This window comes from Cimex lectularius, unplaced genomic scaffold (assembly GCF_000648675.2).
Source record: "Cimex lectularius strain Harlan isolate CLEC.00 unplaced genomic scaffold, Clec_2.1 scaffold8, whole genome shotgun sequence".
Lineage (NCBI taxonomy): Eukaryota > Metazoa > Arthropoda > Insecta > Hemiptera > Cimicidae > Cimex > Cimex lectularius.
In genome coordinates this window covers 2086970-2113579 of record NW_019392656.1, presented here as the reverse complement: position 1 = coordinate 2113579, position 26610 = coordinate 2086970, and the positions used below count along the sequence as shown (strand labels likewise).

At 32.8% G+C, this 26610-nt stretch overlaps 1 protein-coding gene across 1 annotated transcript in view; it reads left to right on the top strand.

Annotated features, from left to right (window-relative positions):
• Positions 1–20836, top strand: part of LOC106669736 (corticotropin-releasing factor-binding protein) — a 30354-nt gene extending 9518 nt beyond the window's left edge. Inside the window, exons 2-8 of the mRNA XM_014399423.2 lie at positions 14562–14622; positions 18097–18257; positions 18325–18535; positions 19849–20021; positions 20080–20188; positions 20248–20387; positions 20449–20836. Coding sequence (XP_014254909.1) covers positions 14562–14622; positions 18097–18257; positions 18325–18535; positions 19849–20021; positions 20080–20188; positions 20248–20387 — 855 coding nt within the window. The 3' untranslated portion in view covers positions 20449–20836. The remainder of the gene's footprint in view (positions 1–14561; positions 14623–18096; positions 18258–18324; positions 18536–19848; positions 20022–20079; positions 20189–20247; positions 20388–20448) is intronic.
• The last annotated feature ends 5774 nt before the right edge of the window (positions 20837–26610 follow it).

The window sequence follows — 26610 nt, the reverse complement described above, 5'->3', positions numbered from 1 at the left end:
TAAGTGAATGTTCTTACTAATGGATCCTTGGAATGTCAGCAATTGAACGAGATCCGGTGCTTTCGACCTGTGGGCCTGCCTCACGCGAGCCCTTTACCAACGAGATACGAAAAAACAGAGAATCTGAACGATTCGAATTTTTTTCTAAAACAGCAGAACGGGTTGAATTGGGCGATCCGGGTCGATCGCCCGGAAGATGGTGTTACAATAAATACCACTTGAAACTGTATTAAGACGGTTATTTATTCGACTCACGTCCGTTCTATTAGTGCCCGATGGTATTTCACACCAAAGTGAAATGCCAATTTTAATTTGGGAGATAATTTAATTTACGCAATTTTAAAAATATGTTCAATTTTCCAAGAGGGAACTGCAAAAAATTTAAATCAATATTATTTATAAGACAAAATGTAAAATGTAAGCAAAAATGTAGATTATGATTTAAATTTACGTTTAAATATTTAATTTAATATGTATCCCATAATTAAAGTACTTTGCAGTTGATTGAGTAATAATTGGCAGTTTCTTTTTCTAGATGAGTAAAACCGTTGTTCCAATTGGCCAATCTACATTTCAACTAAATTTATACAATTTTTATTTTAATTAAGGCCATAAATTTTCTCCAAGATCACCGAAATGATATCGTCTCGCAATTAATCTACGCAAGCTTGCAGTGACAGGTCAAAGGCAATACACGCCAATTTCGTTGAGAAAACACAAACTCGATACTGCCTTTGAAAAGGGCATATTTCATTTGAATTAATCCGATGAAACTAAGTAGCAGGTGTCTAAAGTATCAAATATCAAAGAGATTTATTAAGCTTGTTTGTCGAAACGATGAATTATTAAAAATACTGTACCTTCATAATATAAATGTATGTTTTTTTTACACGGATATATCTATATGTCATTAATCTTTACACGTTTCATATTGGATATTGATTATTATAAATCGATCCTAATTAATTGTATTTAATAGAATATACTTTTTTCAAATATGGGCAGATGATTTATAATATATAACGATCATGATCATGTTTTGGAACAGCTATTAAGGTAAACTTGTTTGTTTCTAATCATCCTGTTCTTCATATTCTTATTCTTTCTATAAAATGGCTTATTGGCTGTATACGGCAGTAATAAGCCCCAAATTATCCTACGGTTTACTATTGTACGTTTGGGGCACAGAACAATAATAATCTTCTAAAAATCGGACACCCATTCTTAGAAATAGAGACTGACGACATGATCGCGGGAAAACTCTTTTTAAGTCCTACAACGTTTTAACAGACTGCAAATAAGAAGAAGAATTCAGGAGAAAGTCAGATACGATCATACGTTCTACAGATGGCTCCAAAACACATGAAGGGTCCATATCAAGTGTTTTTTGATACAAGCGAAAAGCCTGAGTAATCGAACTCATTACGGAAGTCACTTTGGTATTTTAAGCTGAAATGCATGCCATCAGTGCCAAAGACTATAGAGATGATTAACAACATGAAGCTGTCCAGTGAGTTGTAAAAAAAAATTTAAAAAAAATAAAATAAATAAATAAATAAAAAATAAATAAATAAAAGCCCAACAGTTCTACTCAGGTCGAGGTGCAGAACCTCATTTCGAAAATTTAATAAAGAAAAAGTACTTTGACGGGTGGTTTTAAATTTATATTTCATAAATGTTGGGAATGGAAAATTAGAATTTTTCAACAAGACGTTCTAGGAAGTAATTAATTAATTTTTCACATTTCATGAAAAGTTGTTACATACGTCTTCTACATTTTTGTTTTAAATAAAATTATTCCATAGATAATAGAAATCTTATGACTCCAGAGAGTTCCATTGTGTAAAACAATAACTCTCTGGAAGCATTTGATTCTATACTTTTTACAATTGAATTGAATTGATCAGGAAATCATATGAATTTAAATTTAAATTAATTTAAAAATAGTGATTAATTTATAACTTAAGGTAGAATGTCGATAAAAATGAAACAGGTGAAACAACTCTTCCTACTAAGGATACGAAAATTGCAAGAAAATAAGCCGATCCCATTACCGCGTTTAGTCAAATGTTTTATGCATCCGGGACCCCTTTGATCGTAAAGATAGCACTAGAATGCGACCCGTGAAGCAGCTCGTTCTTGCCAAAGTGTAAATTCTTTTTTCTCTGTGAAACTCGAGAGGGATGATTTGAAAGGGCTAACGTGCTTCTTTTCTAGGCACTGGCCTGTAGGAAATATATTCACCAATGAAAAGGAAATTTGGGTTCATATTGTGTACCCCTTCGTCCTATTTCCCGGTTATATTTGAGTACCTAATTAGGAGCTTAAAGGAATCGCAAATACATTTACTACTTAATACACAGCATTTCCTTCTTTATTGATATCATCTCTCTCTCTTTCTTTCTTGCTGTCTATCTCTCTATGTCTATCTAGCTATTTTTATCTTTCTTCTTCCCTCCTACTCTCTCTCACTCTCTTTCTTTCCTTCTCTTATCTATCTATTTCTAACTTTTATCCTCCCACCTTATCCCCGTCACTCTTTTTCTTTCTCTCATTATCTCTATCTCCCTCTTTCTCTCTCCCCATCTCCCTCTCCGCCCTCTCCGCCCTCTCTGTCCCTTTCCTTCTCCCTCTCCCTCTCTCTTTATCTAATTGTCTATCAATCCATTTATCTATCTATCTATTTACCTATCCATATATCTACCTATCCCTCTCTATTTATATCTATCTATCTATCACTATCTCTTTATCTCTCTATTTATCTCTCTTTCTTCCTCCTTCCTTCTCTCCGTCACTCTCTTTCCCTCTTTATTTCTCTCTCTCTCTCTCTCTCTCTTTCTTTCTTTCTTGTTCTATCTATCTACCTATCTATGTCTATCTCTATACATATCATCTATTTCTATCTTACTCCCTTCCTCCAACTCACCCTCATTTTCTTTTTTTCTGTCTGTTGTATATTTAACCATCTATTTATCTTTCTTCCTCCTTCCTTCTCTCCTTCCTCCTTTATTTACCTCCCTCTCTCACTCTCATTATCTCCCTTTTTTTTCTCTCTTTATCTCTCTTCTCTCTCTCATTATATCTCTTTCATTCTATCTACTTTAACTCTCTCTCTCTTTCTGTCCCTGATTATCGCCCTTTTTTCTCGCCCTCTCTCCCTCGCTCTCTCTACTCACTCTCTCTCTCTCTCTTTCTCTCTCACTCACTCTCTTTCGCTCTCTCTCTCTCTCTCTCTCTCTCTCTCTCTCTCTTTCTCACTCTCGTCTCCCTTCAGATATTAGATTTCTCTTCTATGATTTTGGTTTTTTGTTATCTTTTTTCATCGAATCTCTATCAAGGATATCTTTGAACGTTTCATACGTGTTGAAGTCATTCGTTATGCACACTATTTTTTATGTCTTAGTTAACAGTTTTTTTATTCTAATTTATATTAATATAGGTACGTTTAAAAATGTGTGGTGATTAGTGACCGTTAATCGATATTTATTTAGAAATCGTGAGATGCGGTCTGGTGTGATGTAGGTTTCAGAAAAACATTTTCTTTATTGTGCCAACGTTTCGATTTTCATTGAGATCATCTTCAGGGCCTGGGATTTACAAACATACTCACTTTTCCACATCCAAAATGTAATTGTTATATGTAAACAATGTTTGTAAATCCCAGGCCCTGAAGATGATCTCAATAAAGATCGAAACGTTGGCACGATAAAGAAAATGTTTTTATGAAACCTACATCACACCAGACCGCATCTCACGATTTCTAAATAAATAGGTACGTTTATTGGTACTAACAAAAATTGTATGTCCTTTTAAAAGGAAAGAAGTGTGTTTTTTTAAAGGTCGTGAAATCCGGTAGTCTGTCCAGAAAGTAAAATTGCCGGTTTAGAGTAAAAGTGGCCTATTTTCTTTATATATATTTTTTCACCGTGGGCAAGTACATTTAATTTATCTTAGGGTTAATAACTGGTTCTGGGGGTTCTGAATGGTGGAGAGGAAAGTGGAGTGGCCGGTAGAGACCTACTTGTTGCGCTTCGGGGAGCCTGAAATAGTGTGAAAGCGGAACCGGGATGACCGCAATTTCCCTCACGTGAATCGGCTAATCCGATCTTGATTCATTCTAATCCATTCTGTTGGGTACCGACAACATTCAGCTCTTTCGAATCCAAGAAACTGGAAATTTCACGTTTGAACAAAATCAGATCTAACGAATTCTTACAAATGTGTGTACAAATGTCATTTTTCTAAAAAATTAAATAAAAAAATTCTCTAAAATGTATATCAATTTATGGAAATCAAAGTCACTATCATATATTAATGGATAAGTAAATCCTTTTATTTAATTGCAATTATTAAATATGAACGTATATAATTTTGCAATTGACTTATTGTCACTATCTATGGTGTTTGCTATATAGTGGATTTATGCCCTATCATATATCTATGAAGATTGGAAAGGATGATTAAGCTTTTAACCGGAAATCATCCCTCAAAGAAGATTAATTGATAATTTGTATATTTATGCCTCGCTAACAAAACCAAATTACGCCAAGGGATATTAAATACACATGAAGTTTTTTCTAAAATCGATTTCTCACGTTACTAATTTCAACGTCGGAGCACAATTTTATGGAGGCGTAATTGCCAAGGTTCTTCAAAACAACAGTTTTATTTTATCGCCCAAACTGTTATAACGGCAAAATTGACCGTTCTCGTTAAACGATAAGATTGAGGTCAACTGTATTTCTTGTCAAACTCATCACCTCGAACTTTATCACGAATGTACATCGCTCAGGTGGAGGTTGATAGCAATTCAAATATTTACCCTGGATCGTGGTCTTGATTGAAAATCAGTCCGGCAATTCATTACAGTTATTATTTTTTTTTTAAATGTTAATTATTGAAATTATCAGGAAAAATTTACACGATAAATCGATATTACAATTAGGTTTTATGGATATTTTTACTGGTATCTAGATTATTATTTTGTCTTGATATGATAGATGATTTATTCTAAACAGACTTTTTGGTATTCCTGGTTCGGTTCCTGCTTATTGGTATTTTGGTATAGGAGGTAATCAAAATCTATTATATTATTTATGCATTTATCTCTCCACTCTCTCAAACCAATCTGCTTCCCTCCCTTTGTTGAAACTGTGTAACACTTTTACATAAATTCAAATTGAGTTTTGTTTTATTTAGAATGTCCTTAAATTCAGAAAATTTGTTCGATTTAGGCAAGAGTACTTTAACTGTCGTTTTAATTTCTACACAGCTTTGACCTATATATTTAATTTCGCAATCATTACAATCAAGTTGATAAACCTCCTTTTTGACAATTTGTCAACCTTGTCTTTAGTTCAGTTAATTAATCTTTATTTAAGGTATTCGTTGGAATGAAAAAGCTAGAGTCACGAGCGGGATTCGAACCCACGGCCTTCGGCTCAAAGCAAAACAAGACAACCCTTGAGCCGAAGGTCGTGGGTTCGAATCCCACTCGTGACACGAGCTTTTACATTTGAACCAACACTTTACATAAAAAATAATTAATTGAAAGACGTTATTTGGTCAACCGGACCACGAAATATAATAGATTTAATACTTGTTTTTAGTATTTTGAGGTGTTGTTTTTAAGTGAACACATACCCCTAAAAGTTACTCTAAAACTTTCTCTTTTAAGAATTTTACATACTTTTTCCGATAGTTGATCCATGTGTGGCAAGCAACGAAAACCTAATGATTAATTTTTGGTGGGGTGGCTGTCCAATTGTTCCTTCGTTTTACAGTTATTTTTTTAATTATTTTTACTAGAAACCTATCGATAAATATTTCTTGATATCCATTGTTGTTAGCAAAGGTTTTGTTTGTAGTTCTTTTGTATAATTAGCAGGGATGGTAGTTTCTACATATGGTCTGTAAGTCAGCATCCAGCAGCTTTTTGGGTCCATGGGTGAGAAAAATCTGCTGGTACCATAGAGTCAGTAGTTGTGGGTTTTTTTGCTGGTACCATAGTGTCAGTAGTTGTGGGTTTTCTATATATGTCTATTTCAATTAGTTTATTTATTATGGAAAGTTGTAATTCTACAAATTTTAAACAAACGTCTTTATTTATTTACAATGTATTTTAAAAATTTATACTAGGGTGGAAAGAATTAATTAATTGGATGAATTTTTTTAGATCCTCTAGTGTTCCCGACCATATACATAAAATATCGTCTACATAGCGTTTTCAAAACAGAACAGATTTAATTAATTTGATTTGAAAAGAATTTTTTCAAAGTTATCCATGAATATTGCTAAATATAGCAAAAAAAATTCAAATTAAATAAAAAAATTAATTAAGTGATTAACGGGGTACGGGAGCACGTTGACTTTATAACTTCCAGAAACAAATAACCGTTGTTAACTTCCCTTCATGCTTACAAAAAAATTTCTTCCTGTTATTCTTGGATTAATGGATTAGTATGTTTACGAAAAGACATCTCTATTCCATTAATTATTCCATTATTGAAGAACCTCTCACGGTCGGCATTATTTTAGCGACTGGTTGTGAAAGACCTTGTATAGAACTGGTACGAGTATGAAACGCGTATGTTCCACTTTGAATTAATATTAACCACCCGATTATTCACACTGGGTGAAATCATAGTTAATCCTGCGTGTGAGGTTTGAATAATCTAAAGAAACGTGCCTACATCAAAAGCATAACTGTTTGGCCGGATTTAACTTTCGTTTCTCATTAAAATCGTAATGTTCGTATCTCAATTATGAAAATAAATGTTTCCACAGGGAAAACCTTATATTGGGTATGTCTACAAGTACCAAATTTAAATACAAAATCCTTCTTTTTTCAGTTCTTTCATTACGTTTATAAATTATCCCTTCAGTAAAGCCAGTAATTGTCAATTTGTTTTTTGTTTTTCTGCGGGCGGTCCGAACTCATTTGCTAGGTATATTTACATACCATTCCAGGGTTAAACGCTACGGTTTTATGTTTGTTTTCCTTGAATAATTTTTCATAATCAAAAGGATCATGTAAACTTCTTGATACATACAGGCGTTAAAAATAGGCATTTAATAGTAGAATTTATATTTATTGCTCCAATTTTAGCGGTAGATTGAAAGTTATTAATTTTGATTTCGAAACTCCAGAGGGTGCCATATTCTTATTTGTAATTTTTCTCTCGCCCCTCGAGGTTAGAACATCTACTTCTCCAATCTTCTTTTGAATATTAAATCATCTGTATTTATTAACTATTATGTTAGTGGTTCGTCAGCGATCGTAATAAAAGCTACATGGACTTATATTAAACAATACTGAATTCGTACTTTGTCCAAATTTTGTTACATTGATGGAGAGATATCCTTTGCTACGAATCGAATATAGAAGAATGTGTTTATTTATGAGATTTCAGAACTTAAGTATATTTAGTGATGCGGAAAAGATTGTTGCATGAACATATGAATTACGTAAATTTATTGTATATTTTGTTAAATATTCAAGGAAAAAATATCCTGCTTTAAAGCTTGAAGGAATTACATACGTAAATACGAACAATATATCAAGGATTAATTATCTTTAAAAAATTCAATTAATTTTACGTTGAGAAACCGAATTAAAGCTAATATCAAAGACGTATTAAAAAATAATTTGATCTCATTGGAAGCAATAGCTAGAAAAGTACTAAAACGTAAACGGTTCTTACTGAAATTACCACTGGAAAAAAGCTTCTTAGTGCAGTAAAATAAAAATTCCACCCTTACAGCTTTCATTAAATGTTAATGCAGAACTTTCTAAGAAAGATATTTTAACGTCATGATAATTTTTTTTTATAGGTTTCATTTTCCAACCTAATTTTATTTTATAAGTTATAAACAATTCGATTGTCTAAAGATTTGATTTCTAGAACTCTCGCTTTCTTGATTCTTCTTATTTTAAACGGCTACTAACTATTTTTAGTTATACAATTATTATAAAAGTTTAATTCCCTCATAATTACTTACAATGTGTAATAAAACCCTACACAACGAAAATCTGATGAAATTTATTAAATCGTTAAAATTATATTCATACAAAATGCTACACTCGTGTTTTTTAGTTAGTTAATTATTAAAGGCTAATATATTTTTAAAGATTTAAATTTCCATCCTGTTGTTTCTTAGCTTACTTGTGTGTTTTAGAACTTTCAACCACCGATCGACACTACCTGTTTCTGGAGGCTTGCGGTTAACTTGCTTTGTTAGGTTTTGATGTTTTCTCCTTGTTTAAATATTGATGGAAGGGTAAGTTAACAAAGTTTTCTCTCGGCCTTATCGCAGGCGATTTTACAATCCATAAGACCTTATTGCTAATTAACTTCTGGTCAATTGGCTCTTCTTCGCCATCGGCTGGACATCACGGTGCGAGACAAATGGGGCGAATGAAGTTCATTTTTTTAATCTTCCCTTCGGCTTTTGTAAGACAAACATTGGCCGTATAAAATTTTATAAAACGTCGCCATGTTTTTACGTAAATCTCTTATAATGTCTACACGAACTATTATTTATACATCTTAGGACAATTAGATAATCTTAGAAAATAGAGATGTGCGGTCGGAAACTAATTGATTCTCTAACTCCAATTAGCTCACGTGAACACAGATTAGTGAGTACATTTATTAACACAGTAATTATTTCTCGAACTGATGTAAAGTTAATCTAAAGTTAAGGGGGAAACCAAATTAGATCTAGATAATAACTATTTATTAAAAACAAATTTCCAACCCAACTATTTTTTGTTCCTACCTTTCCAATTCCTGTTTTCAATCAATATTTATGTGTTTGTGTGGACTTGTGTTTGTGGGTGTGCGTGCTTGTACCGTTTCTACTGTTCGATATAATTTTTTAGAAAATATACTAAGACGCCACCAGATAATCTTGAAAATTTTGTCTTTTTTGTTTAATAGTGGAATGTAAATTTTTTGGCCAAGCTGCAATTGTATGAAGGGGTGTAATTGATCGATGTCGGAATATGCTTAAAAAATTTTTATGGTCAGCGCAGCCAAGTAATTATGTAGTCTGACATTCACCACATTTTTATGTACCTTGTTCCAAGGACTTGCCAAAATGGTTTGATCCCTCTTTTGAAGTATCACGCTTCAATTTAATTACATGGGTATTTGCCCACTTAATCCTATCCATCGTGCTGATACAGTCAGCTGTCTGACAAAAGTACGACGAAATATTTTCTGGACAGTCTATTGCAACAAAATACATTTTTTAAATATACTTTTAAAAAATCGAGATGAAAAGTCGATTCTCAATTTATTTGTAGAGGAATAAAGCGAAAAAATTACATATTTATATCATATCTTAGCTTTCTAAACTCTTGCCTGATAGATAATTGTTTTTTTTTTTTTTTTTTGTCATTATTTTCCAAAGGTACATTAAAACTGGAGGTTTATTTTCATAAATGCAATTTCTTTGTATAACATACACCAATATATTTTTTTATTACTCTCTATGGAGCATGTTATAACCCGTAATCCGTGAAAGTTACTAGAACCTTTTGAAAGGCTATGCTTTTAATTTAATAATTCTCTATCTCTTACCTCTGAGTCATATTTCAAAGTATATAATTTTTTTTATATTTTTTTTATTTTTAAAGTCAGTAAGAAGATTATCCATTCGTGGAATGGGTGTTATATTTGAACCTCCTGGGATGGTCACTATCGGTCATAGAGGCTACTTTTATCCGGCCATGGATGAAATTGGAATTTGGATCAATTCTAAACCGGTTTGAACTCCCTGAGAGTTAGTTGTGATCTTTATACTATCACATTGTCAGCAAAAATCTGAGCTGGTGCGGCTATTCGATCTGCTCTTGGGTCAAAATAAAATTATGGGACCATAGTACTATACCCTTATTGATCCAATTAGTTTCAGTTAAATTATAATTTAAGCCTGATTCGGAGACCTTGTTTGTTAAATATAACGCACTAAGTTCGTAGGTTTATGTATTCTTTATGCTGGGAAAACTCGTCTTTCAGATAGGTATTTTCCTTCTTTTTCTTTGTCTCTAGTTATCTCCATACCTCTATCATTCTACCTATCTATTTTTCTTTTTTTTGCTATCCCTTCTTTCTCTGCCACATCCCTCTTTCTCTCTCTTTATTTTTCTTCCTATCTTTCTATCTGTCTATCTTTTTCTCTCGCTTTCACTATTTTTACCTACATACCTTGCAACTCTTCCTATTCTCGCTTTCTTACTTTGCTTGCACCCTTCTTATCGTGACCTCGATCCACTCGGACACCAACTTCCCATCTCAACCGCTTTTCGAATCCCGCTCGTGCCATTGACTTTTTTATCTCGACTAAAAACCTTAATTAATTGTATTATGTAATAATGTTAACGATAATTCTATTGGATACTATAAATGCAGAGCATCTATTAATGGTACATCTCAAATTATATTCACGTTTTTATTGTAAGTTTGATTTGTTTAATAATTAAATCTTCTCAATTTAGAAATCAAGTAAAAATCTATCAAATTGTCCAACTTTGTTTAACTCTGAGTCTTAAAGTATTAATAATTCAGTTATTCCAACGCCTGGACTTCGTCGAAAAAGTTTTTGTTATTTATCATCAATAAAGTATTTTTAAGTAGTATGTAAATTTCCTGCTGTAGCTGTCAAAAAGGATTGGAATATAGTTTTGCTCCATCGGCTATAGTCAAGACTTTGCGTTCTTAGACCGATTTAAGAAGTTTATGCTTAATAATTAAAGGCAAGGGTTAAAAATCGTTGTTTCGTTAATGCAAAATTTTTAACTTTGTTATTTATTTATTTAAATTATTTAATTTTTTTAATTACTTCTGTAATGCGTTCGTTGTCGAGTTTTTGTCCGAAGATTGTTAGTACATAACTCCACACCGCTCGACGTACACATCATTTGTCAACTTGATAACGAGGATCATAACGAAGTTCACATGTCCACTTTATGATTACGCCGTAGAGTGTTAGAACAAGAAATCTGTTTAATAATACGAGAAGATTACTTTTTTTCTTTTTTTTAATTTGCATTGCCAAATAAAAAAAGACAAACACGTCTAAAAAATTATGACAGCCAACGTTCACGTTTTACGGTCGTAGGAAATGGATAATTCACTTAAAAGTCAGTTTGGTCGTAAACGTCGTGCCCGACCTCAGCCACCACGTTCATCTGCTCAGAAACCGAAGGGACTTAAAATGATCTAACAAGATGAAGTTGGTACAAAAGGGAAAGATAATCGAATTGACTTTAATGACTTCATTTTACGGAATTGCTATAAACAGGGCTAATTTTAACTTAGCTACTGTCTTTTGAAAACGTTTCACTTGTAAAATGATCAGTAATAAAGTTTGAACGAAGAATTTTTTTACCTTAATAACGAAGGGTACCCACGTCGGATCCTGTTACCTCAAGGTTTCAATTGTCAATTACGTAACATGAAACTATTTTTCAGAGCATCGGACAGGATTGTGGATCTCGACGCGATTAAAAATACAAATTTTCTGTTAAAACATAGCTAAACTGGTAGAATTATGTAGAAATTATGGTAATAAGATGTTTTCCCTTCTGATATCGTGTTGTTGATATACGTTCGGCCTTGTCCCTTCGAGATTTTTGCATTTAACGACGCAATTACAGTTAACAAAAAGGACTTGTGCAATAAGATTAGGATAACAAATTACATTTCCTTTAAAACTCATCTCAGACAATAATTCGTTTGAAAATGAATTCTTTCGCTGGAATAATTTTGGTCACAACGAGATTTCCTATGGTTTAGTCAATTCCTGTGTGAAGTGTAGAAATCCAAAATATTTTTATTCAGATGAATTTACTGGGTATTTCATGTGAGGTAATTCCCAAATATATGTTTTTACTGTAACTGTTTCCAAACACGTGTCGTGTCCGATGTCGAAAATGGGATTTTCATCTAATCTTTTGTTTTAATTAATGGCCTGCTCCTTTCACTCTCTCTCTCTCTCTCTCTTCCTTCTCTCTCTCACTCTCTCTCTCTTCTCGCTCTCTCTCACTCTCTCTTCTCTCTCTCTTCTCTCTCTCTTCTCTCTCTCTTCTCTCTCTCTTCTCTCTCTCTCTCTTTCTCTCTCTCTCTCTCTCTTCTCTCTCTCTCTCTTCTCTCTCTCTCTCTTCTCTCTCTCTNTCTCTCTCTTCTCTCTCTCTCACTCTCTCTTCTCTTTCTCTCTCTCTTCTCTCTCTCACTCTCTCTTCTCTCTCTCTTCTCTCTCTCTCACTCTCTCTTCTCTCTCTCTCTTCTCACTCTCTCTTCTCTCTCTCACTCTCTCTCTCCCTTCTCTCTCTCTCTCTCTCTCTCTCTCTCTCTCTCTCTCTCTCTCTCTTTATTGTTTTTCTCTCTTCCTCTTTTATATATAATTACTCATTCAAAGTTATTTTTTCTGACTTAAGATTTCTGAGCTTCTGCTTATTGTAGGCTAGCAATATTAATTGTATTAATTACTCTTTGTAGTATGGTGGTTAATTTAGTATGGTAGTAACAAACACAGACCGACAAACACCTGAGGATATTTAGCTACGATTCGTCAGGCTTGTTAATGATGTGTTCAAACAGTTCCCCAACCTATTGGTTGTTACGACTTTCCATTGAAAATTTGAAGGGGGAAAAAACAGTTTTCAACTTGTCAAAACGGAATTTACGAGCGGGCGTTGAATGAAGATTTACAGCGTTTGACTGTCTACATTTCAACCATGAGATAGCGGCACGTACCACATCGAACGACGCGGAAGGAAGTTGGAAGTTGTCAAGTTTGTGGATGTTGACCCACGAGGGAACTTGACAACTGGCCGTTTTATGATGAAATAAAAACAGTAACGTGTACTTTCTTCCCATGTATATTTCGTTAAACGCCTTAAAATAAAATTTAACTATCTGAACGTAAGTATCTGAAGATGGTTTTTAGTTGTCTAAATAAATATACAAATTAAAACATGTCAAAGGAAGAGTATATCCAATTAACAAAATTATACATTCGTAATATGAGTGAAATAGTGTCATGAATGAAAAATTTACAAAAATTTGAGTAATATTTTGATTAAAAAATATATAATTTTTTCAACAATTCTTTTTATTCATGTGGTGATTTCTTTTGATCTTTTTATTCATTTGTTATACAAATTGGTTTATTTTTTTTAATTTATTTTTTAGTTTGAGTGTGTGATTCAATTTTATTATAGAATGAAGCCCATCCACGCCACATTTTAATGAAATAAATATTAACCATATAATAGCAATAATAATGCTATATAATAATCATTTTTTAACTCGCCTTACCGTTTAGTCCGTCTCAAATAGCAAAGCGTGATTAAATGAATATCTAGTGTAAAGAAATTATTTAAAGGTTTTTGGGACCCGTTGTTAAAAGAACAAGTCTGGCACTAAACGAAAAATTTCGGATGCTAGAACGATTTGCATATTATGGCCCTTTAGATAACGTATGGCTTTTGGAGCTACATGAAAGCAATGGGGCAGGTATGTTTTGCAGAATTCTAGTACTAACGGCGACCCAGGATTTCATTAATAATGAATTTAAGCCACAGTATGCCTGGAAGCTGAGAAAAAACTGTTGATGATGTTGCGTATCAAAAGAACCGACCCCGAACATACGACTTTACAAAGTCGCTTTCAGGGGCTACATAAAATATCTCCTTTATTCTCAACACAAATAACCTTAAAGAATAATTTATTTTGTTACATATATATTTATATATATAATGAAATTCCTTTTTTCCTTTTTTTTGTCTCAATAAATTCTATGAAAACACAACAGTAACGCTTGAAAAGATTGCAAAAATCTGGCTCCTTCCTTAATGTGAAAGATACACATTACATTTGCACCACCTAAATATAAGAATCAAAACTATTTTACAGTCGTGTACTAGATAAATTTTAATAGCAAACTGTAGCGACGAGGTGTTAAACACATTTTGCACAACTACACCTGTTCCTCGAACATTTAAATAAGTTTTAAACTAATCCTGTAAAATTAGAAGATTTACTAAATGTATAGAAATTAGGTTGGTTGCTCTTGAATATAAATTCGACGGTGTTTTTCTAGAAATTTTTAAACAGACGAATTATATTTACCGAACAATATAAACTTCTTCACATTTATGTTAAAATCTTTCAATTAATTAAGGTTTTTATTTGTCAAGTCAGTGTCACGAGCGGGATTCGAACCCACGATCTTCGGCTATTGAAAGTCAAGTGGACCACGAAAACTAGTGAATTTATCTTAAAATATGCAGTTACTCTTAATTAATATACAGTTGGGGTCTTTTCATTTTTATTTTTATATAACTTTGCCACCCTTTACAAACTAAACTTCAATTAACTTTATTATAACATGTGGTAGCCATTTTGAAAAGGTATTTAAAAAAATTAGTTGAGTAAAGGAGTGAGCTTTATTCGTTTTAAACATCATTGAAATTTAACAAATTCGATCGATTTTCATAATTAGAAATAATTAATATAAAATATGTTGACTCTGATTTTGTTTTATTGCAGAAAGTTCGAAGCGGCCTGAGTGGCGCGAAAACAAAGCGATCCTCAGACAGTATAATCAAAGGTAAATATTAATAATATTTCATAAAACTTTGAAACTATAGTTAGATGGTAAAGTTAATTTTAATGTTATAATTAATAATTAACAACTAAAACTTGTTAATTTTGTATATATATNTATATATATTTGCAGTGTAATAATAATAATAGACGAATAATCAATGGCATAATATCAAAAACAGTGAAGACTACCCGATTGCGAAACTATCTTGAGGACGCTACAACCGTTTGTAATGGTCTCCTTAATATGTTTATGCCTTAAATTTCATTCGTTTGCAGCTGCCCTACAGTTGCGAGCTTCTACAATAATTTTCGCAACTTTGCGAACCCCATCAAGCCACATAAGCCCACCCTTCTGTTCGTGCCCAGTTGTCAATCCATTATTTTTCCTGACACTTCCCAGCCCAGCTTTATTACATTTATGAAGAATTTTCCTTTCAAAGATCAAGAGATTATTTTCATCTGTCTTGGGGATGGTGCAAGTTTGAAAAGAATACGTCGCTACTGGGCGAATAAGGATTCTTTCGAGCCTGATTTTTGGGTTCCAGGGGATCGAGCTGCTTTTCATATGTTTTGAAAGACCAAAAATAGCTCCTATTAGCAGCCGAGATAGGTAAATTCGTTGACTCTTTGAAAAAAGTTTACCCATTTGCAGTCTTAATAATACTAATATGTATCATAATTGACTTAGAATCTTTTAATCACATGTGGAAGAGATAAACTCCAATGATAAAGGTAAAAAGTGAGGGGGGATTTATATTTATCGAAACAACAATCAGTTAAACAAAAATAACCCAAAAAAACACCCTATTTTAAAATGAGATACATTTTCAACATTTCCATAATTTAGACCTATAAAACTTAAAAAATATTACGTGTTATTATTTTATCTTAACAAAACCGACCGCTGCATAAGAGTGAGGTGCAGTAACGAATTCTCGGAAATCAGATCGATATAAGCCGGCCTGCCAAAGGGATCTTTCTTGATCCCATCCTGATTATCATCTATACTGCGAACCTGCACACCCCCAACACAATTATCACCACCTACGCAGACGATACCGCAATTTCGTCCACTAACCCGAATCCTGTCATCATCCAAGAATATCTTGGGCTTATCGAAGACTGGTACCGAAACTAGAAGACAAAGCGGAATGGTGAAAAATGTATTCAGAGTTCGTTCAAAAAACAGACTTGTCCTCGTGTGAACATCAACAACAAAGAGATAGATAAGAGCTAACAAACAAACGCATACACACACACACACACACAAACTCTTACACAGAAATCGTAGAACCATCAAGCAAATCCTTCCCCATTATTTTCTTAATTCGGTCATGTTTGATTAGTTTTTAGTTTACTATTCTTCAAAAATAGAAACATAAGTCGTTGATTGAAAATAATAATAATAGTGCATTAAAACCGAAGATTTAGAAATTCAACAGGAAAATATAAAAATTAGTTGAATAGGCTAAACCCGCACGACTTAAAAGTGTTGCGAAGGTGTTGGTCTTTAGCGCCGTTAAAGCGGGCGTATTTATAATAATTACAAACATTAATAAAGTAATTTTGTAGTTTTTTCACTCATATCTAAGAGCTTATGACGCTTAAATTATTAACTAATGTTAACTTCAATAAAATAGAAATGTGTGGTGTTTAGTGACTGTTAATCGATGATTATTCAGAAATCGTGAGATGCGGTTTGGTGTGATGTAGGTTTCAGAAAAACATTTCCTTTATCGTGCCAACGTTTCGATCTTTATTGAGATCATCTTCTGGGCCTGGGATTTACAAACATTGTTTAGGTGGAAGAAGGGCACAATTACACAGAAAACAAACACTTTGAGTGAGTAGAAATACTTTGATTGAATATAAAGAATATATTTTGCATTGCATAATTCACTTTTTTCCACATCCTACGTGTATTTGTTAAATTTAAACAATGTTTGTAAATCCCAGACCCTGAAGATGATCTCAATAAAGATCGAAACGTTGGCACGATAAAGAAAATGTTTTTCTGAAACCTACATCACACCAGACCGCATCTCACGATTTCTAAATAAATATCGATTAACGGTCACTGATCACCACACATATTAAATTTACACTGCAGCATCAAATTTTGCCAATTATTTCATATACTAGATTTCCAATTTTTCTCGTTATCGAAATATTAAGTATATATCGTATAATAAATATATCAAGTGTATTCAGGCGAATTTGCCTTACCTGCTAATAGTTTAAAGATTTATAAAATCCAAGCATAATAAAATTTTGAACAGAATCCTCAAAGGAACAAATCTGAACTGTTTGAATTTTAATTGTCGTGCGTAGAAGAACGTAAATTGGCTAATCCGGAAAAATTTGAGGTATGGTGCACCTTGAACGTCCTGTAATGGGTATTAAGGGACTAACACAAGTTTTTGAGAAAAATAAATCTCTCTCGTTCCAAGATAAATCCACCTCTTAGGAAAGGCATTCTAAATCCTTCAAAATGTAATAAGATTTTGATCCTTAGCAGAAAATTATGTTTTATTCTTAATATTTCTAAGTCTTGAAAAATTAATAAGCTTTAAAAATAAAATTCTTTTGAAGCAAAATAACAATAAAATCAAATGTTTCGCATTCAAATGCGAAACTTTCAAATAATTGATTTTGATTATGATTATCGGTCTGTTTCGACACTTTTTCAACAAAAAAATAAATAAATTCCAGGTTTTCTCTCTCTCTCTCTGAAAGCAATATCCTAATAGTTACGTATTCTACTATTCTTAACAGGATGACTCATATTTACAAATTTTGAATTTATAATAATATAAAGAAATTATCATTATCAATCTCATTTATTATTACTTATTGACTAACTTAAAAACATCTAGACTTGAAACGATCCTCTTTTTGCAATGCATCCTACAATTTCTGAAGCTAAAATGGAAAAATAAATTTATTATGAAGTATGTTGACAAGGAGTGGTCTCGTACGATAACATTAAAATGACTCTTGTGAGACGTTTAAAAGCTCTGTCTCATTTCTTCTGCGGAAATAGGGCCCTGTTCGTCAAGTGACGTCTCCCCTTAGGTCTCTTGTCTCTCAGGACAATTGTTGAACTGTCAAATACATGAAATTAGCTTCCCACATAGAAGTTTCACACGGGAGAACACATTATTCTTGAACAAGTACAAACACAATATATGCAAATGAGATGTTGAACTAACCTGGTGTATTAGGGGAAAATACAATTTCCGTATATAACCTAGGATTCAAATGTTCTTTAACGACATTTCTACTGTTTTAACATATTTAATTTTTAAAGATTCAAAAGTGCGGTTGTTTTGTCAGCATTGCACATTTCCGGCTTTAAGTCATTTGTGCTTTGCCTTTATTCTATCCTCCCTTCTTGCGTCTTTTTCTATTTGTGACTTAACTTTAAAATGCCACAGTTCAAAGAGTTGCATTTCATCGCTATTTTCTGTTATAGATTGCTTCCATGTGGCCAGCACTGAGGGTCATTATTACTACAGATCCACCAGCAACGACCCTACAGTCTGTGGTTTTTATGTTGTCGCAGATCCAAGCCAAGTGGTTGAGATATTCTTCGACTATTTAGACGTGCCCTGCAATACTGGAGGACTTGTTGCAGTTAATAAATAAATCTAGCGTGTACTTGTTTTCTCGATTTTAAGTATAACATCGATGAAATTTTTAGGTAGTTGATGGATGGGAATTGAACGGAGGCTACTTCCCCACCGTCTCGGAGCACCCACTTCCTTTGGAGCAGAGAGTATCGGAATTCTGCGGCTTGACTGCACCTTCAAAGGTCTTCATCACCTCTCAAAATGCTGCGTTGATTCAGTATCGAGTACCGAAACAATCAAAAGGATTTTCTTTCAAAGTGAACTTTCTCAAAAATCCTTCACGTAAGTGTAGTCAATTAATTTTACATTAGTAATAAATAATTTACGAAAAACTCGACTGCAAAGAGCTTAGGGGTTCTTTTAGACCTTTTAGTAAGACACGGAGTGCGACGCGTCTCTCGTAACCAATTAAAGTGTTGGCCTGAAGGGAATTGCGGTTTTTAAAATAGGCTATTTGTAAGTTTAACAAGTTCTGTACTCGTTGATAGAACACATATGGTTTTTCATTTTGTTATATTAGTTTAAAGATTTCAATCTGGAGAGTGTACAAGTATCTTTTGTTGGCGTACCCTTCTAACAATGCAGTTTTTAAATCTGCCCATTTGACATGTTACTATTTTCAATCACTTGAGGGCCTTTTATCTTATTTCTTAAGCATAAAAGCAGGTATACATTTTTGAAGTTATTTAGGTGGTTATTAACTATAAATGTATTAACTAGTTTTTGCGGTAGGTCAATGAATCGTGTTAGAACACTTGGGTCTCTTCTGAATTCTGGGACCTTGTCCAGAAATTCTCTTTTCACTTCTGGAAGAGCCATTTTTGGGAATTTCTTAACAATTAATAAAAAATTTCGTTTTTAACATTACGCTAATAATATTACAAATTTAAATGAAATTGTTTTAATTGGTGTCTTACATGAAAGCTAGGTCTCCTACGACCATATTCGATTGTTCCTAGGGTCTCGAAGTTCGATGTCGTCCGGGAGTAAAGTTCATATGCACTGAACTCTTCGCCGATTCTTGATTGTACGCTTGAAACGGAAAGTTACTCGATATTCGTTCAATAACTTTTGACAAAGTCCTAACTTTTAACTGCGCCATTTAAATAATTTCTTTTGACGAATCCGTTTTTAAAAAACTTTTATTTAAAGAAATTACAAATAATTGCTGTTATACATTCAGTTACTTATAACCTAGGAATCTAAATCAAATTTCTCTGATATGCCATCAGGAAAATCTGACTTAAGACGGGCAAGTTGGTTAATAAAAATTATTACAAAATCTCTGGAGTGGGAGAGACTGCCATTGAAAATTCTAGGAAAAACACCTCCTTCTTAGCATTGTCATCACCTTATTATATAATAATTAAAATTATAATTATTATAATAATACAAAACTTTAAAAATANATTATTATATAATAATTAAAATATCGTATATTATTATATGATAACATACGCCAATAGTGATGTAAATTAATTGTAATTGTATATTATATTTGGAATACTCGCACATAACTTACGTATATCACAAATTTCATTTATAACTCACATGTACGAAATTATTATATTGTGATTATGTTTTGTTTTTTTTAGCTTGCAATATGCTTATTGATGGTCTCGAAGATCTTTACACCGTGAGACAAACTGGTAAGGCATCTAACTGCAGCTTAATGGCACTGTACCCAGTACACGCTTCAATCCTTTCGCTGAACGTCGGTGAGACTGTCCCAGGGTTTAACAAGAAAGAAACAGGAACTATGAGAAGAGTAAGTGAATTCATTGGGTAGTGCTAAAATAACGTTATTAATTTTTTTCCTTTTCTAGTGTCAAGAGTCTGGATTAAAAGATTACGTTGAAATCAGTGGCGGCTATGATCTCGTGACCCCGAAACAAAAACAGGCAGAAACATTTTGCGGAGTCGATACGTATCCGAGTATGTCACAACTTATAATTGTATTTTATAAGGCAGAAATAACCCATTATTAATCGCAGGGCCAACTGAAGAGACAGTTCTGTGCGGAATCTCAACTATCAAACTTGTTTCTAGTGGAGAATATGATAATATTCTTGTGGTCAAAATACGTCAGGCAGGTGAACAAGATTTGTTGTCCCCTACCATCATTTGTGACTAAGTATGTTTTAATTGACCCTACATTCGCACAATGCCTTAAATATTTTTTTCTTTTTTTGCAGAGAAACCGACAGATCCATTACCTTCAAAAACTATCATAAAAATTTTAAAAAATCTGACAATGTAGTGGCTAGTTTTATTATACCTCAAAAATTTAGTTTAGCAGCTATATTTATTTTTAATTAAAGACTGAATAATTTACAGTAATTTTAAATAATAATGAATTCTATTCTTTTTTCATTTATTAAAAAATAAACTAAAAAGAAAAGATTATGTAAATTATACCTATTTTATTTATAATTATTGTTCAAGTTGAAATAACAACGCCATTATTCATCAAGCCCTTGCTAGTTGTTGGTAATGAAACAAAAAATTATACACCCTTATGGTCAGAATATGTTTAAGGTGTAATAAATATAAACACAAACTCACATAAAATTGTTTTCTTTTTTTATATTAAAAATTTATTTCTCCCGGAAACTTAAAAATAGGATATTGTTATCTTTTTCCATACATCGGTGAAAATAATTAGACCAATTTTTGAAAATCAGGCCATTACAATTTGGAGAGAAAAATATAATAAGAAAAGTTAAAAGGTCAAAATGAATTGATTGATGATTCCCATGTTTCTTTTGTTCATAGGTCAAAATTTGACCTTCTTTTTTTTTAAATATGTATCCGAATTCTTACGAAAATATGGAATAACCCAGCCAGGATAGCAAGTTTATATGCAAAACATTTTACATTGGAAGTACTGTTGTTACAGACCAAAATTACAGATAAATATATGCCCGTCACTCAATAGAGACGAACATGAAAAATAAATAAATGCCTACCTGTTGAACTTAAATTTTAAAAAAGGTTGGGTTTATTAGTTATTTTTAACAAATAGAACGACAAAAATATAGAACAAGTAACCAAAGATGGATAATTAAAAATAAAATACAAATAATAAAACTCCCAGGACAGAAGAGGAGAAAGCCAAAACTTAATGATTTAAACTTACCCTGAAATCCTTGGAGATTACACTGGAGGGATAAAAAAATAATAAAGTAAAATTCAAAGAGCACTCGAATTACTCAACAAAATTAACACCTTGGTCCCATCCCGTTTATCATCTATATCACCCCCTACGCTGAAGGTACCGCAATTTCGTCCTCTAACTCGAATCCTATCCAAACTGTCTCCAACATCCAAGAATCAATCTAAAATAAACCAATGGGTTTATCGATGACTGGCACAAAAAGTAGAGGACAAGACTGAATGGAGAAAAAGTACTCAGTGAACGTTCACATTGAAATAAAAACAGTCTTGCGATCAAGAACAAAAAGATACAGCCTTCCAATCAACTCAGATAGAACTAAATCTAGGCTGACGTTGAATCCCCACGCAAAACTTAAGAGACAACTATTTAACAAAAAACTTGGACTACTATGAAGAATTCTAGGACCGAAATCTGTCTTGCCTTATACAAGGCTTTACTGCGTCTACTTTGTACATACAGAATGGAACAGTGGGGTTCTGCCATGCCATCCAACCTCCAGTGCATCCAATCAGTCCAGTCAAAAGTCTTCAGAGAAATTGTCAAAGGTCCATGCTACGTCACTAACCTATACACAACCTCCAACAACATTCCTTTTATCAGCGAACTAATCCGTTCTTGATCCACCCTAACCCAACTGCTCGAGTCCTCTACACATTTCCATCACGCAAACCCGCCACATCGCCTGATCAAAGATGACCTCGTGACCTCCTTGTGCCAGCAACTAATAACCTCACACTGTCAGCATTGGCTGGTTTTTCATGGCATGAGTCCTCCGAGTGCAGCGCTGGCTTAATGTTAGTGCTGTGACGCATGAAAACATTATTTTAAAAAATTCTTCAAAACCTTTGTACCATATGTGGTATTTAGGTTTTTCTTCGATTTTCTTTAATCAAAAACTAACTGCTCTAAAAAGGTAAATTGTTATATATATTCCATTATAATAATAATCATTTGGATCGTGCTAATGCCTCTCAAGCACACACAAGCAAACAAACAAACGCAAATTCACATACACACATAAACACTCACAGAATTCGGAGGAACATCAGGCAAATCCCTCCCCATTACTTTCTTAATTCGGTCATGTTTGAATATGAAACTGTTTTTAATCAACTTTAGTTAGGCGTTATCTCGTCGTTGTATTTAAATTTTAAATAGTAATCTTATATTACGTTTTAAATAAGAACACTTAGTTTTAATACGTTATAATGCCCATAAAGTTTTAGTTTTTATTTAATTTTAATTTAGTATTTTCTAGGTTTTGGTTTTTAGTTTACTATTCTTCAATAAAAAAGAAATATCAGTCGTTGATTGAAAAAATAATAATAATAATAATAATAATAATAATAGAGTATTAATACGGCAGACTGAGAAATGCGATAGGTGAGTAAAAAAATTAGTCGAATAGGCTAAACCCGCACGACTTAAAAGTCATGCGAAGGTGTTGGTCTTTCGCGCCGTTAAAGCGGGCGTATTTATAATATTTTTTTATTATTATTATCACCTGTATAAATAAAATATACTCTCGTATATCTCGTAATTTGGTTATTTACATATTTACATTATACACTGTCTTGAGGGGAGTTGCCAACCGTTGTTGGACTCTAATAAAAACGTGCATATTATTAATAAAGTAATTTTATTGTTTTTTCGCTCATTTGTGAGAGCTTACTACTTGTTTAAATTATTAACTAATGGTATAATTGAACATTAACTTCAATAAAATAGAAATATCAGTCGTTGATTGAAAAAAGAACAATAATAGTGAAATAAAGAGACCAGGATTGAAGCCATGTAGGTGAAAAAACCAACTTGTTTTTCTTCTGTCGAGCTTTCGGCTGTATTTGACGCCTTCCTCAGTGCTTTGAAAAACTATTTTAAAAAACTTTACAATCAGTTCGGACATGTGGTCCTAATAGAAGGGGCCGGATACTCGGAATTATTGGCCCCTTCTATTAGGACCACATGTCAGAACTGATTGTAAAGTTTTTTAAAATAGTTTTTCAAAGCACTGAAGAAGGCGTCAAATACAGCCGAAAGCTCGACAGCAGAAAAACAAGTTGGTTCTTTCACCTACATGGCTTCAACCCTGGTCTCTTTACTACACTATTTATCATGAAGGCCGATACTATACTCAACGATAAATAAAATGTTTAGCGGCCATAATTGACCATATAAATTATTTCAATTAAATATTATATTTGTCTAAGGACTTGTTTGAGATGAAAAAGTCAGTGTCACAAGAGGGATCCACACCCCCGACCTTATACTGCTCAGTACGCAGCGCCGCTGGTCTAACCACTTCAGTCACGATAGCTCAAATCGAGGGAGGGTTTGTGTGACTGGATAATTTTTTGAGAAACTTCTTTTAGAGATACTTGTACTTCAAGGACACATTGCATGTTAATATCATTGTGGATGGTAAGATTGGATACATACAAAGAAGTATTGACGATGGTTCGAACGATTTTTCATTGTAGGGATAAATTCCGTAGGAAAGTATAAAATAAGTCGAATAGGCTAAACCAGCACGATCTAAAAGTGATGCAAAGTTGTTGATCTTTCGCGCCGTTAAAGCGGGCGTATTTATAATAATTAAGTACATATTATTAATAAATTAATTTTATTCTTTTATCACGCATGTGTGTGAGCTTACAAGTTGCTTAATTTAATAACTAATGGTAAGAAAAAAATATTAGCATTCAAAGATATTAAAAGCGATCATCGGCTCAGATCTAATTCATGTGACGTGTAATTCATGTGTGTCATGTACTGACGTGAGCTATTGATAAAAATCAGTGAGATGAATATTCATGCCATTGAGAATTTGTGACTTAATGTACATATGTGTTTAAATATGGTCTTGGCTGGAGGCTTTAATGGTTTAAAAATTCCGACCTGCGGCCCAATACGAACCACCGGTTTTCGAATACAAGGGGCCTTTTCGAAAGGAATAACAATTAACGATTAAAAAAAATTGTACCGATCAAAAATGGAAATATAAATTTCTATAACTGTTACATCTAACTAATAGGTGTATTAATTTAACTAATAGATAATGTTGTACTTCCGCTTTGAACAATGTTCTACTACTAAGGAAGTTCCCAAGTTTAATCCCTTTGCTCAATGGTGCAATGTTCCCACAATTCATGAGATAATAATGGAATGCCTTTGCTAAATTATTACGACATAATCTATAGCTAGCGATACGCTTCAAGCCGCTATGAATATCGCTTAATATATAGGAAAAGTCAAAAGATCCAATTCATATCATGTAATTTCGTTCAATATCATTTTATTTGATCTATGATAAATAATCCACATTAGATACCATTGAACGAATGATGGCGGGACAATCAACAGGGTAAAATATTCAAGGATATTATCTTTCAATTGAATAAACTATTGTTAAAACATGGGTACAAGTAAAAGCTTATCGATATTGAATTTTTAAATTAAAGTTTAAAAAACCTTTTGTTTAATTAAGCGTACTTCTAAAATAGACTAAACTACAGCCACAAAAGATAATTATGAGTAAAAAATTAAATTATTTTAGTTTATTTGTCCTCTAGTTTGCTAGACACTTGACACTCGGAAATGAACTGCCAATTATGTTACCCAGGACAGTTTACGAGTGAAGACTGAGAAATTGGATAGGCAAGTAGAAAAAAGTGTCAAATAGGCTAAACTCGGACGACATAAAAGTGATGCGAAAGTGTTGGTCTTTCGAGCCTTTAACTTACTTACCTATTATTAATAAAGTAATCTTAAAGTTTTTTCACTAATATGTGAGACCTTAAGACTCGTTTAAATTATTAAAATACCTTCAATAAAATAGAAATATGTCGTTGATTAAAAAATAATAATGTGTGGTGTTTAATAATAGTGCATTAATTCCGAAGACTGAGAAATTCCATAGGAAAGTAGAAAAATTATTCAACCGCATGAAAACATTTTTTAAAAACTTCTTCAAAACCTTTGTACCATATGTGTTATTTAGGTTTTTCTTCGATTTTCTTTAGTCAAAAACTAACTGTTGTAAAAAGGTAGATTGTTATATATATTCCAATCTAATAATAATCATTTGAATTATTCTAATGTCTCTCAAGCACACACAAGCAAACAAACAAACGCAAATTCACATACACACATAAACACTCACAGAAATCCGAGGAACATCAGGAAAATTCCTCCCCATTACTTTCTTAATTCGGTCATGTTTGAATATGAGACTGTTTTTAGTCATCTTTAGTTAGCCGTTATCTCGTCGTTGTATTTAAATTTTACTTTAACTTAAGTTTAAGTTGATTGAAAATAATAATAATAATAATAATAGTGCATTACTACCGAAGATTGAGGAATTCCATAAGCAAGTAGAAAAATTAGTCGAATAGGCTAAACCCGCACGTCTTAAAAGTGATGCGAAGGTGTTGGTCTTTCGCGCCGTTAAATCGGCCGAATTTATAATAATTACGTACATCAATAAAGTAATTTTGCAGTTTTTCAGTCATTTCTAAGAGCTTATTACATGAGTAAAGTATTAAATAATGCTATAAATCAACATTAACTTCAATAAAATAAAAATATTATTGATTTAAAAAATGATAATAATGTGATGGTGAACAATGAAAATAACATAAGCAAAATAATATATTTTTAAAAAAAGTTCTTCTTGGCATGAAACAAACTGAACATTTACAATGTACGAGAAGCTTTTTTTTTTTTTGTAGAATAGTAATCATTTACCAGGCAATGTTCAGAGATTAAAATTTAAACAAAAATCAAAATTAACCAAAATGAATTGAAAAGATATATATATGTACCTTAAATCTTTCACTATGACATCAAATAGTAAAATTTAATACATCTTTCTGCCAGTGCACTCCTTTCCAGATTGGAGCTTATCTCCTCTTCCCGTGTGTTTGTGATGATTGTCCCCTCTCTTCCATCGTGCAGATTCCTCTCTTCACAACGATCATCACAATAATAGTAATCCATATATGGAAGAAAAATAAAGAAAATTAATTGTTCCAAAACCTCGTCCACATCGAACCCACAAAACCTATTTTCTGGTGGCCACTGCTGACCCATCTTGGTGTCCATCCGACAGTTTTTCTGAAGAGCCTTATTCCTCACGCCAACAGTGGGAAAGTCGTCCTCCTTATTGCACTCCCCAATA